Source organism: Staurois parvus, unplaced genomic scaffold (assembly GCF_062004578.1).
Source record: "Staurois parvus isolate SC_StPar_1 unplaced genomic scaffold, SC_StPar_1.0 ptg000362l, whole genome shotgun sequence".
Classification (NCBI taxonomy): Eukaryota; Metazoa; Chordata; class Amphibia; order Anura; family Ranidae; genus Staurois; species Staurois parvus.
The window spans coordinates 7,106,954-7,120,435 of NW_028318158.1; the positions used below are offsets into that span (position 1 = coordinate 7,106,954).

General features: G+C 43.0%; 1 protein-coding gene across 1 annotated transcript in view; it reads left to right on the top strand.

The window, feature by feature from the left end:
• DEGS1 (delta 4-desaturase, sphingolipid 1) overlaps window positions 1-10,429 on the top strand; it is a 28,489-nt gene extending 18,060 nt beyond the window's left edge. Inside the window, exons 2-3 of the mRNA XM_089685005.1 lie at window positions 3,612-4,354; window positions 8,736-10,429. Coding sequence (XP_089541131.1) covers window positions 3,612-4,354; window positions 8,736-8,882 — 890 coding nt within the window. The 3' untranslated portion in view covers window positions 8,883-10,429. The remainder of the gene's footprint in view (window positions 1-3,611; window positions 4,355-8,735) is intronic.
• The last annotated feature ends 3,053 nt before the right edge of the window (window positions 10,430-13,482 follow it).

A 13,482-nucleotide genomic window follows, 5' to 3' on the forward strand; every position in this document is an offset into this window, starting at 1 on the left:
TGTCACCTTATTACAGGAAGCACTGGGAGCAAACCAAAACTATAAGATTCAACAAGTGTAGACAAATCTAATGGATGCATTTTAAAAAATAAACAGAATTTTACATAACTTAAAGACTGAATAGATATATTATAAAAATTTTTTTTTTTTTTAAAAAAAGGCACAGTACCCATAGAGGTGGGATGCAACCCAGTTGGATTGGCCTCCTTTAGTGGTACAATATCCCGTCTTAGGATGGTGGGGGGAGGAGATGGTGTTGACCTTACCTGCAGACACTTTGCATTGAGGGTGTACATTTTCTGCCTGTTTAAACAAGGGCCCACAAGCGATGTTAGTCTTTGTGTATAGCTATTCATTGTGGTGTTCTCTGGTGTCTGTACACACATAGATGGTTTAGAGGAGGGGTCTCCAACGTTCTAAAGAGGGGGCCAGTTTACTGTCCTTCACACTTTAGGGGGGCCAGACTGTGGCCAGTGGGAGTAGAAATTGTTCTAGTCAGTGGGAGTAAACAACGGCCTACAAGCGACATCTTTGATATTAGGAGGAATAGTGTACCATTTTTGGTGTCAGTGGGAGGAAACGTCTCTTGCACCAGTGGGGGAAGGGTGTTCCAAGGACCAGATAAAGGCAAGTAAAGGGCCACATCTGACCCTCAAGCCACATTTTGGAGACCACTGGTTTAGAGAATTAGAGGTGATTTAGAGAAATGCAAAGAATGGCTTCTATCTCAGTTTGTTATATTCTTTACCCTGGTGCCCAATCTGCAGCCCGAGGGCCACAATAGCCCTTTGGTGCCTTGGACCCCAGCAGTCTGTAGTGGAAGCATTGATTTGTGAATGGGGTAATAGTGGTGATTTCTATTAGCTTCATGCAACATGTCCCCAGTCTTAGGCCCCATCACACTATGATGCGCAATGACAGGCATCGCACACATGCCCTTATTTTGTTTGTTTTTTTTTCTGCGTAGCGTAAAGCAGCCTGTTTATTTCAATGAACGCAATAAAACACAGCAAGTTAGTTCATGCCTTTGTTTCGTTTGGGGTGTCAGTTACAGTGAATGGCACCACAAGCATGACACTGTTTTTGTTCGGTTCATAAATGCATTCACAAAACAGTGATGTGTTAATGCAACCTCACTATTTTTTGCTGCAGGACTCTATTCTGTGACCATCCTTTCCTCTAGTTTCCTCTAGTACAGGGTATCAAACTGGCGGCCCACCAACTATTGAGAAACTACAAGTCCCATCATGCCTTTGGGAGTCATGCTTGTAATTGTCAATCTTGCAAGGCGTCATGGGACTTGTAGTTTGGCAACAGCTGGAGGGCCGTCAGTTTGACACCCGTGCTCCAGTATGTCTGCAGTCTTGACTGTTCTGTCTACATACACTGAATGTTATGCGCTGCTCCTTTTTGTGATGTCATTGACCATAGACCCCCTATACCTCGTGCAATGACAACCATTAATTAGGAGACCTCAACTAATGGTGCCTACATATCTCCAGGGCCAACGCTAGTTGGCAAAACCAGGTTCCCCGAGATGTGAACTTCTTTTTTTTTTTTTTTTTTTTTCGTGGTTCCTCTGGGGGGTAAAAAAGTTGAGAACTGCTCTAGAGCATAACCAAGCTGTACTTGGCAGGCCATGCTGTCATTTTGTACGAGTTCCATCTCAATGCAGTACGTCTTGCTCAGTGCGGTGTGTACGTGTCTGTTCATGTTGTCAGAGATGGTTCTGCTGTTTTTTCTGATAAGGGACACACAGAATGTATGTGGCTGTATTCACTCTTCACTGTGCTTACATAACCTGACCACACTCCAGCTCCACTGCTGCCTATCCGGTGACGAAATGTGACAACTGCATATTTTTGTTCCTGCTTGGGGGGGGGGGGGGGGGTGAACTGCTTATTACTCGAGGGGACCATAGCAGGTTGAACATGTCTTGTGGATTGTCCCTCTTGAGTCAGGCACTGGAGCCATAGAAATGAGATCTTTAAACGGTCGACTCATTCTTCTCTCTCACCTTCCATTAGCATGGAATTGTTTTTACAATTGAAACACAATGGATGTAGAATGAGGGAAATTGAATTATTCATATTCTGAAACTGTAACCTAGCAAAACATTTCAAACATCGTATTTATTACATAAAGAGGAAAGAAAACAAGACACCGCTCTAAAGTCCTGCCGGCTTCTTGTCCCCATCGGATGCACAAACGGCACAGGAGCTTGTTCATGTTCTCAGCATATGCAATCGATAGCAGCCACACTGTGAAGTATAGCAAGCACAGATCACTTTCTTTGGGTGAACAGTTTAGACGCCATCCTCTACAACGTTTTTCACCTGAAATGGATGTAATTTGTACATTTTAAAAAAACTCTATAGTTATTTGTAATTTGATCACTTTTTACGCTATACATAATTGATTGCTTTTTTCACCAAAAAGTGTGTGTGCGCATAGGAGTTTCAAAAGGTGACATCTAACAGGGAATGTCTGTTTTTATGTGATAATCTGGCGGGCATTTCCTAAGGCGTCAGTCTTGATTTGACAGCTGGATAGCATTTTTACAAGCCTAGAAATCGGTTACATAACATTGGAAAAATAGTTTATTAACTTGCATCTTGCAAGATGACTTATGCGACTTAACTATATCATTAGGTTTTGTTTTGTTTTTTTTCCTACAGGCAGTCCCGGAGTTAGACATCCAACTCATACTTAAAAATGAAGGCAGCGTGATGTCATGCTGGTCCCAGAGACCGCCGAGTGGCCATCTTGCTGTTCACCACATGCTGCCTCCTACTATCCAGTGGACCTGTCTGCAGTCCCACATCACTGCATGGCCAGTTAACCCTTCCCTATGCTACCCAAAACTTAAAAATATATTTTTGGCAAATGTTCCTGTTCTAACTTGTATACTAATTCAACTTAACAAACCTGCAGAACCTGTCTTCGTAAATTGGGGACTGCCTGTATTTTTAGAAAATAATGCTGTGTTTTTAAGACGTTCTGAGCCTTTTCATAGCTGTAAACAAAAAAACAAAAAAAAATGCTGAATAGAAGTGGTTATGGAAGAACCCCCATCCTCTAAAAATACAAAACTTGTTGGTATACCTCCTAAGGCTCCATGTACATGAGCCCACCCTGGCTGCCGGCTGCGGGAAAACGTGGGAACTGCGTTACCGCAATTTTGCTGCAGTCGTGACAGATGTTAAGGTTTCCTGCTGACGGTGGTCAAAGCGTTCCTATCCTGAACACGATTCCTCCGTGTTCAGGAGAGGGATATTTAACCTCACCTAAACGCTGCAGCTCCTAAACTCTGTTAAAAGCCTATGTGTACATGGACACACAGGTTTTTATGGAGTTGGGTTTAGGAGCGATGGCAAAAAAATGCCAAAAGATCCTAAACTCGAGTTTAGGAGCTGCTCGTGTACATGAAGCCTAATAAATATAAAATAGCCCCTATAATGACCTCATTATACTGATTACTTGTTTTTAGTTGTACTTTCAGAAAGGAAGAGCCTCACTAACAGTTTCCTTTTTTTTGGGTTTTATATTTGTGTCAAGACAAATATACTGACAAAACACTACAGCCTAACTTTCTTTTTTTCCCCTTCTAGCAAAGTATCCTGAAATAAAGAGGCTCATGAAACCAGATTCCAACCTGATATGGATTGTGTCACTGATGGTGCTCACACAGTTTATAGCTTTTTACCTGGTGAAGGACCTGGAATGGAAGTGGCTTATGTTCTGGACATACGTGGTAGGAAGCTGCATCAGCCACTCCATGACCTTGGCCATCCATGAGATTTCTCACAATTGTGCCTTCGGAAACAGCAAAGCCATGTGGAACCGGTGCTTCGGAATGTTTGCTAATTTGCCTCTTGGCCTCCCTTACTCTATCTCCTTCAAGAGGTACCATATGGATCATCATCGCTACCTGGGAGGGGATGGCATTGACGTTGACATTCCCACTGACTTTGAAGGCTGGTTTTTCTGTACCTCTCTGCGAAAGCTTGTGTGGATCATCCTACAACCACTTTTCTATACCATTAGGCCCATCTGTATCAACCCCAAACCTGTCTCCCGCCTGGAATTAATCAACTTGGTGATTCAGTTTTCTTTTGATGCTATAGTTTACTACTACTTTGGGATTAAATCAGTGGTGTACATGCTGGTGGGCTCCATACTTGGTCTTGGACTTCATCCAATTTCAGGACACTTTATTGCCGAGCACTACATGTTTCTGAAGGGACATGAGACCTACTCCTACTATGGACCTTTAAACTACCTAACTTTTAATGTTGGCTACCACAATGAGCACCATGACTTTCCCAGTGTTCCCGGAAGGAACCTGCCACTAGTAAGTTCTTTTCCTTTTTGCCTTTTTTTGCGTGAGATAAGTGGTTGTGGTAGCCCCTGTGTGATGGGTGTTTTCTGAACACCCCTGAGTAAAGGGTGTTTTTGTTTTGTTGTAAATACAAAAAAAAAAAAAAAAAAAAATGAAGGACCTTTAGTTCCTGAGATTTCCCGACACAGAAATAAGCCAGAATTTTACTTGGTTTGCACCTAATGGGCCCTAAGGCAGAAAAAAATCTATATCTCCTATCAGGTTTTTTTATAGTTCTTGCCACTGATAGAGATTCACTCTAACTTTCCTGATCACCAATGTTGCTGAAAATGAGGGGAAATCTAAAATATTGAGTTGTCACCAAAACTGGAATAGAGGTGACCTCTTCCAATGAGGACACTTGTTCCTCTAACAACTGCCTGAGGGAATTTCCCTCACATTAGAAAGATATATCCCAGTTCTTGTTGAAAAAATATCCCTAATGAGACATAGATGGCAGAAAACACACAATATCTTCCTCTAGCCAAAATTGAAGAGAAAATGTGGCTTTTGATATACTTTAAGGTGGCAAGCCCAAAGCTCCCAGGTCAGGGAGAAACCATGGTGAGGAAGATCCGTGCTGAGTCCACAAGACATAAAAGGTGACCTGTTATATTCAGCTTACCAGCTACCACTTATAATGAAACTTCAGATTTGGTTGGACTCACCATTTTAACATGTTGTGCAAAATGCATTTGCAGGAAGACTAGAGGCACATCGCATTTATGTGGGGAAAGGCCCCAAAGATTTTCATGTCGTGTGGGTTTTTTTTTTTTTTTTTTTTTTTTTCCCTGCAAATGAATGGCTATGCAGAGGTCCACATCACTGTTCTGCCACATGTGAAAGTCTGGACTTCTAGCTTAACCCATTTGCTGCCAGGCCCTGCTCTCCACTTTTAAACTCTGTTGATCAGGCCATTTTTGCAATTTTTCCGTTGCTTTATTTTTCCCTTACAGTTTTCAGTTTGTAAAAGACCCCCCAAACCATATTTTCTGAAAGCAAAAGACCTATAAAATAAAATGTGCTACTGTGTTTTTTTTTTTTTTTTTTTTAAGCCCTACAAATAGTTGCCCAAATGTTCATCAAAGTGCTATTTTCACTATAAATATACTATTAGTGGATACATAATGTAAAAATTAGCATAATTCCTACTAGATATAAATGTTAAACTGTATTGAGTTAGTACATAACAAATATTTGTAAATTTTGAATTGCTTTTTTTTGTGAAATGATAAACTGTAGGTGCGGAAAACTGTAACTAAGCACAATTTACTCAAAAAAAATCTGAGGTTATTGTTACATTTTACAGCTTTCAGGGTTTTGTTAAAGCCGGTGGCTGCAGGGTAGCCAAAGGAGATCTGGTCGAATCGGTGGAGGTGTAAGGGTGATCAAGGCTGGAGATGAGAGAAGCCGCTTGGTAATCAGCGGGGGGGTCACATTTTAGCTGCATATCTCTGATCAGCGACTTGTTAACTGCTAACTGGAGCTAACTGTTCAGCAGAGTCTGCTGAACAATTGTGCTTTAAGTTCATGGTCACTGAAATGACCGTGAGCTTATAGCAGAGGAGGAATGCAGGTCAGTTGGTCGGCTAGTGGCAGTGAATGGGTTAAAGGGATCATACGATGGCAAAAATAGGAGCCGCCATTGTATTGTAGTCTAGTATTTAAAGGTAGTTTGCAGAAATACATCCTGATGAGTTATTATGTTGGAAGATGCATGGAACCTTTTGCAGACTGTGCTCAGTGCATGCTTCTTCCATGTCAGTGGCTAGCAACATATGTTCGATGTGTGTGTGGTGGGGGTAGTGTTGGTTGAGATTCAGAATCTCACTGCTGCTAAGAGGGGGGCTATGAAGAGGTATGTGGTCAGTTTTTGCTGATGGGACAAAAGGCAGAGTAGTGGGCCGTGGAGTAGTGCATGTTGATGGTCTCTGCGGAAGGAAGTGTGACATAGGTTTGAGAGGAGGCCAAAGACTTGGGACTAGAAACCCACCAGGTAGGGGCAGGACCACCATATATGGATCTCATCCCCACGTAGGCCACAGCCCCTAAAACATCTATTGCCACATGAGTGAGTGAGCAATGCAAGCCGGGACCCAATACCAGCAGAGGAGAACTTTGTGAGCCGTCTGCATAGTGGCTGTGATAAACGAGCATTTGGCTACAGCAGACCAGACTTTGTTCCAATCTTCTAGCTCTATAAAGGTTGTGAGATCATGTTCCCATTTGGAGATGTATGGGTGAGGACAGTGTGAATTTGCCGCAGATAGGGAGGCATAAATAGAGGAAATTGTGCCTCGGGCACCGGGAGAGTGCAGAAAGATGTGCTCAAAGGCCGTTTTCTGAAATGGGAAAGAGTTGTGGCGGAGAGAGGAGATCCATTGAGGGAGCTGAAGATATCTGTACAATTCAACTGGAGGGGCCTCATGGGTCTCCAGATGGAGGCCCAAGAAGGAAAGGAGCGGGAATTTAGGAAGTGTCGTACTTGAGCATATCCGTGGGCTGGCTACCAGGCAAAGGCGTGGGGTTGATCTAATCCAGGGGGAACAGAGGATTGTTTAGAAGGGGGGTAGCAGGAGAAAGGGGGACATCAAATTTAGCTGAGTAACGTACCAAATCCCAAAGGCGTAGGCTGTAAGCCATAAGGGGGGGGGGGGGGGGGGGGAGGATGGGAGGCGGAGGAAGCCAGAGGAGGGCAGAAACCGGGATGGGCACAAGTGGGGATTTCCAGAAGCACCCACAGGGGGAATGTCTAAGGTAGTGTGCAACATTGCAAGTTGCGAGATTTGGGCCACCAGATGGCATTAAGCCACATTTGGAACCCCAGGACCCCCTCCTAATCTGTGAGTATGAAGAGTGGTGCGGGCCACTCCGGGTCGTTTGTGGGCCCAAATAAAGACCAGGATCTTATTCTGGAGGGAACGCAAGAAGGCTGGGACTGTAATTGGAAGAGTCCGAAAGAAGTAGAGGAGTTTAGGGAGCACCGTTATCTTGATCGCATTGGTCCGCCCTATCCACAACAGAGGGGGAATGTCAAGAGGGAGGAGAGAGTGCGCAGAAGGGGGTAATAGTTGGCCGCAAAGAGGGAGAAGTAGGAAGGGGTTAGGCGAATGCCAAGGTAGTTTGGGGATATGGTTGCCCAGTGATAAGGGGAAACCATGGAATTGGGAAGGGAGACGTTCAAGGCTATTTTCTGGGGGTTGATTTGGAGGCAGCAGATGGCTGTGAAAGTGGAGAGTAAGGTGTGTAGATTAGGAAGCATGGTGATAGGGTTGGACAGGGTCAGGAGGTCATCGTCTGCAAACAGATTCAGTTTGTAGGATACCCCAGCATAGGGATTCCCTGTGATGTTGGGGTCAGCGTGAAGGGCTACCACCAAGGGTTCCAGGGCTAAGATGAAAAGGGCTGGGGAGAGAGGGCACCCCTGACTGGTTCCACGGGCAATGGAGGAAGGGGCAGCTGAGAAACCTGTGTAACGTACTGTGGACCCGGGGTGGAATACAGAGCCGATAGCCAGGTCAAAGAGTCCCCAAAGCCCCACCGATGTAACACATATCTAAGGTAGCCCCAAGAGAGGGTGTCTAACACCTTGAAGATGTCCGGCGAGGAGGAACCCGGGTATGGTACATTGATTCATCAGTTGGTGTAAATACCTGTTGAAACTTCTGGGCAAAATCCTGAACACTCGCATCATGTCCTCCAACAGAAATTGGATGGAAGGCCTGGGGGTCATGGGCGTCAGACACAGATTTCCCGATCATAGAGAGATGTGCTTGGAACGCATCTGGGGAGGGTTTTTCGCCCTCACACAAGGCCTTGAAGTAAGGGGACAGGTAGATTTTAATTTCTTGCTTGGTCCACCAGGCTTCTAGTACACTATATAACTTGTATAATTTTTCTCCATCCATGTCCAATGGGAAGGTAGATACAGCAGGAAGTGAGAGGGAATCTGTCCACAAACTCCTTTCTTAGACTGTTCTCACCAGAACAGGTGTCCACATTGGAAGATTTTATGCTTTTTTGTCCTGTTCTGGTGATGACTAGAAACTTAAGGAGTTTCACTCACTTCTATTTCTCAGTAGCAGTGGTCACCAGAATAAATGGAGTGAATCTCCCCAGCTTGGACACACAGCAAGTGGAACCCAACAAGCATTCTCAACTAAGCTGGTGTATAAAAGTGTTTATTCTGCTGACAATTGCAGCTCTTTCTTGTTCAGTCCAAGTCTTTGTATTGTGCAGCTGGGAGCACACAGAGTATGTGTCCTGTTTGTATTGCTGTGATCTTTATAGCCACTTTAGTACATGTTTGTTCTTACAATGTCACCTTGTCCTTTTTTTTTTCTCCTCTCTGTAGGTGCGGAAGATAGCGTCAGAATATTACGACCCCCTCCCACAGTACACCTCCTGGGTAAAAGTTCTCTATGACTTCATAATGGACGATACACTCAGCCCATACTCCCGTGTAAAGAGGGAATTGAAGGGAGAGGTCAAGCAGGATTAATGTGTGGACTGATTGGACTCTTAAGCCCTTGCTCAGGGGGCTTCTATGTGTCTTAGCTGCAGGAATATGGGCTTCCTGTGCAAGCCTGACATCTGGAGATTCTGGGCTTAGGTTTTTACACTCCGAATGCTTCTCTTCTTTTCATAAACTAGCAATACAAAATTCTTGTCCTTTTTTCTGAGAGCAGGTATACCTTTTAAGAGTACGTGGGTAAGGAGGAAAATGTGTAGGCTGCCTTTTCTGTCGTCCTGAAAATGCTAGTTGGGCCACGATTGGCTTCACTAAAGTTACAGACCCAGAACAAGCGTGGAGAGAAGTCTGAATTTGTTATTCGTATGCCTATTCCAGTTGAGTGATTTGCGTATTGCCATTGGGCACATGTGGCAAACAGCTAACTTTTTCAGCATGATGGCAGCCTTCATGTTTCTATCATGATGGGCCTCCTTTTAAAGCTGGGGAATTGAACAAAATATACGCATGCAGTGGGACCTTCCCGCACACCAAGAACCGTGCTTGTTTAGTCAGGTTGCAGGGATAAGGTCTAATACTTGCCTCACTCCTAGCTCCAGCAGGCTTTCTCCATTCATGTGACCTGTCCAGTGTTGCCGCCTCTTTAAATTGGAACTGCTCCGCATTTGAGCACCACAAACTAAAAATACTATTTCATTCATTAATATTCAAAGCAAACTCCCCCATCCATCCATGTCTCCATGCTTTATTTTGCTGAGAAATCATTTTGAAAAACACCCCCTGGCATTTCTGGCAGTGGCCATTTTGAGTAAGGGCAGATGATTCATGTAGCGTTTACCTCCCGGAATCCATCTGCCTTCAGCTCAGTCATTGGCTGGGCTAAGAACCCTCCCTTCCCCCCTAAAGACTCCTGGGATGTATGACATCATTTGCCTAGGCATGGAAACCAGGAAGTAACTGAAAAAATGTAAAAAAAAGTTTAAAACAAGAAAATGATCTACTTTCCTATCTATTTACTAAGGCTGTTAATAGTCAATGCTGATTGAGAGAGTGAAATTCCACTTTAAGGTGCTCTCTGCCGCAGGCAAATGCTCAGTTTATAAGCTCTGCACTTTGTGGGGAGGTTGAATGATTGCCAAAAACACAGCACTTGAAGAGCACAGAGGCTAGAGGGTAGGTAATACACCTTTTTATCTCTGTATCCGTAGCCTATAAACAAGCAATTAGCTGTTGAAGTGCAGGGTGACCACTGCAACAGTAGATTGATCTTCATTCCCGAAGTTCATTTTTAAGTAACTGCCCATGTATGAGACAATGGTCCAGACATGCTTCAACAAAGGACGTTATTTATGTAACTCTACTGGCACCTACTAAGCAACCATCATGTATTCCTTTTGAATTGCTCCTATTATATGCACAGTTTCCGTACATGGAAGACCTGCGTGATCTGCCGCAACAAACAATATTTCTCAACATGTGAAAACCTCTCAAAGTTATCAAAGGGTTAGAGTAGAAAAAAATCTGTTTTGTTCTGCGTTATCTGTGTCTATACTCATAAAGTCGCCACGTGGCGTGAACTGTGTCACTTTATTCAATGGAGCTCCGTAATCTTATCAGCTGTGTTCCTATCGACCTCCCTGCACTCTGCAATGTCTATGGCTTTACAACCTTCTTTACATGCAATGGATTTCCTCATGAACGCTCAATCATGGAATAACAAAACCTCCAATAACTTGTTCCTTAACTGGTCTTATCTTCTTAAGGCACTTTGGAATGGAGATGATGGTTACAGCAAAGTGAAAGTCAAAGGAAAACCTTCACCTGGTTTGTTGGGACATCAAGAACTGTTTTGGACTTTGCTCCTCAAACTCCCTTTAAGATTGATGTTGCAGCAGAATGGTTTGGTAGATTGTTTTGGTAGGTCTTTTTGTTTTGGTAGGTCTTTTTGTTTTGGTAGGTCTTTTTGTTTTGGTAGGTCTTTTTGTTTTGGTAGGTCTTTTTGTTTTGGTAGGTCTTTTTGTTTTGGTAGGTCTTTTTGTTTTGGTAGGTCTTTTTGTTTTGGTAGGTCTTTTTGTTTTGGTTAGGTCTTTTTGTTTTGGTAGGTCTTTTTGTTTTGGTAGGTCTTTTTGTTTTGGTAGGTCTTTTTGTTTTGGTAGGTCTTTTTGTTTTGGTAGGTCTTTTTGTTTTGGTAGGTCTTTTTTCTAGTAAGCAGTTGTAGGTTACTATGAAGGGTGGATGTCTTCCAAAGGCTCTTGCCGAAGGTATTTTGCAAGGATTGGTCCACCAAATATTCAGGCTGTGGTGGGATCCTTAACTTTGCAGCTTTTTAATTGGGACTGCCTTCATCTCTCTCGTCTTGCTGCATTGTTATGTAAAAAACCACACAGGAAAGATTGAGACTCCATTTTTTTATTTTTGACAGTACTTGGATCTACGTCTGGGTTTGACGATATGGATTGTGGCTGCACATTTTATACAAATGATCAGACGCCAGTAGCCTCAAAGTCTCTATTTTGGAAGTTCTGATGGTCATTGCGAACCTTATTTGGTTTTTTGAATTGCAAGGCTGCGTTCTGTCAAAGAATTCAGGTGCACCCAGAGTGGTCAGTTTGCTGTGATTTTAGATGGTACTTCTCTTAAAGAAGTCTCCCTAGAACACAAAAAAGAAAGTAAACCCGACAGTCTAACCCTTCCTATTCTAGTGTATTATAGTTATTGGTGTCTGTATTTCCCTTTTAATGTCCTGCTCCATGTGACCGCAGTCACCAAACTAGGAAGTGAGGATAATTCTGCCCATTGGGGACATAGGTCACAAGAAAAACCTGCCATAGGTTTTTTTTTTTCAGCTCTATCGAACACCAAAAAGTTGTGTGTAGACTCCTACTTTAACTTTTTTTTTTTTATCAACTCTTGGACCCTTGCCGAATTACATGTTCCTGTAATCTGTAATGCACAGTGTCTCCTTCAGTGACAGAGCAACGGTCACTGAAGGTGACTCTATACACGTGCCTTTTCTTGAAACCTTCATTATCAAAAACAGGAGCATTGCATGGGTCTGTTTTTGAAGGGGGGGATCCTATATTTAGAGCTGATTGGCTGTCTCTAAACATCCATCCACCATTCCTCTGTGGCCACAGACCATGTGACGGCACCTTGGCACCTTGGCATCTGGTCATGTGATCAACATTACTATACAGCAGGTATTTAAGATGAAAGGGACAGTTCCTTTTTTTTTTTTTTTTTTTTAAATTTCCAGCTTTTTGTTCTTGCTGTCTTTAAACTGAAGAGTTTAACCATGGAAACTTTTCCATGGTATAAACCTGGAGATGGCATAACATTCTGATCTGTCCTATCATGGACTATTGTTTGTGTGAGCAACCTTTAAAGCTACACAAGGCAGAGTTGGTACCATAGTCTAGACCAGGTGCCTCCAACTTGTTGTCCTGCTGATAATGGACCACATCTTATAACATGTCTGCTAGCCCCAGCACCTACTCCGTTCACAAGCTGGATTGGTGTCATAAAGGATTATTTTGTATACTTTTACCATCTCTCAGCCTAGATGTAGGCTGGAGAAAGGCTTCGGAAAAGAAAAAACTCTTTGCAGTTTTCCTTTTGAGCTATGTGGTGACTGACTTGTGACTTTGTCTACAAGGCGTATTACCACCCCCCGCCTCACCCCTTCCCGATCCAACAATGGAACGTTTCATTCTTCATCTTGTTGTTAAGATGCTGCGGCCATTGCAGAGAGATTAGCCCTGCTAATTAAACATGCGGCAAATGAACAAAAGTCCACTGTGATATGATGGTGGGGCTGTATTTATTCCTCACTGATCCAAAGAGGTGCATTGGGTTTCCCCCCTAAATTTACTGGTCATATGTGGCCTCTCTCTTTTTCAGATGATTTTGGAAACTTTTTTTTTCTTTTCTTGTGAGCTTTAAAAGCAAACTTCATCTTTAGGATAAATTCACTAAGCTGTAACACTTTAATTGCCGTAAAGATTATTTTCCGCTATATGATTGTGGGTTTTTTTTTTTGTTTTTTTTTTTCCCTTGTTGCTCTTTAATGGCAAATAATTCCTATAGCATAATGAATTGAGCTGTACGTCTGTATGAACAAAATGGTATTAAGAGCCCATTGTCATTTCAGAAAAAAATATTTATCTGTGAAAACCTATTTATGCCTTTTTAGTTTCCAAAGAACTGTGTAGACCTTTACATTTTTGCTTCTGTGTGTGTCCACAATTTCCCTTCAGCATGTCCCTGTAGGATGAAAATATATTGGCTGCCATGGTATAGAGCGCCTTCCGCCATCAGCTGTACTGTTCCCTCTCTGAGCTGTGGGCAGACTCTGTTGGACTCAATTACACAAGGTTTCTGTTTTAACGTGATGTTAAACCCAAAAGGAAGCATTTATTATAATGCAGATCACCAGTTTTTAGACGGCTGCATCCGTTTTCTTTTTTTAGGCTTCATTGGTGATCTGCCCAGTAAGTCTGTTTTTGTGTGGGGGTTTTTTTTTCTTTTCTCAACAAAATAAGCTGTCCTGCAGATGAAGCAGATACAGGCATGAGACAAACCATTTACCACGGACAGGGGTGCTTATAATCCGCTTGTAAAACCTTAATCC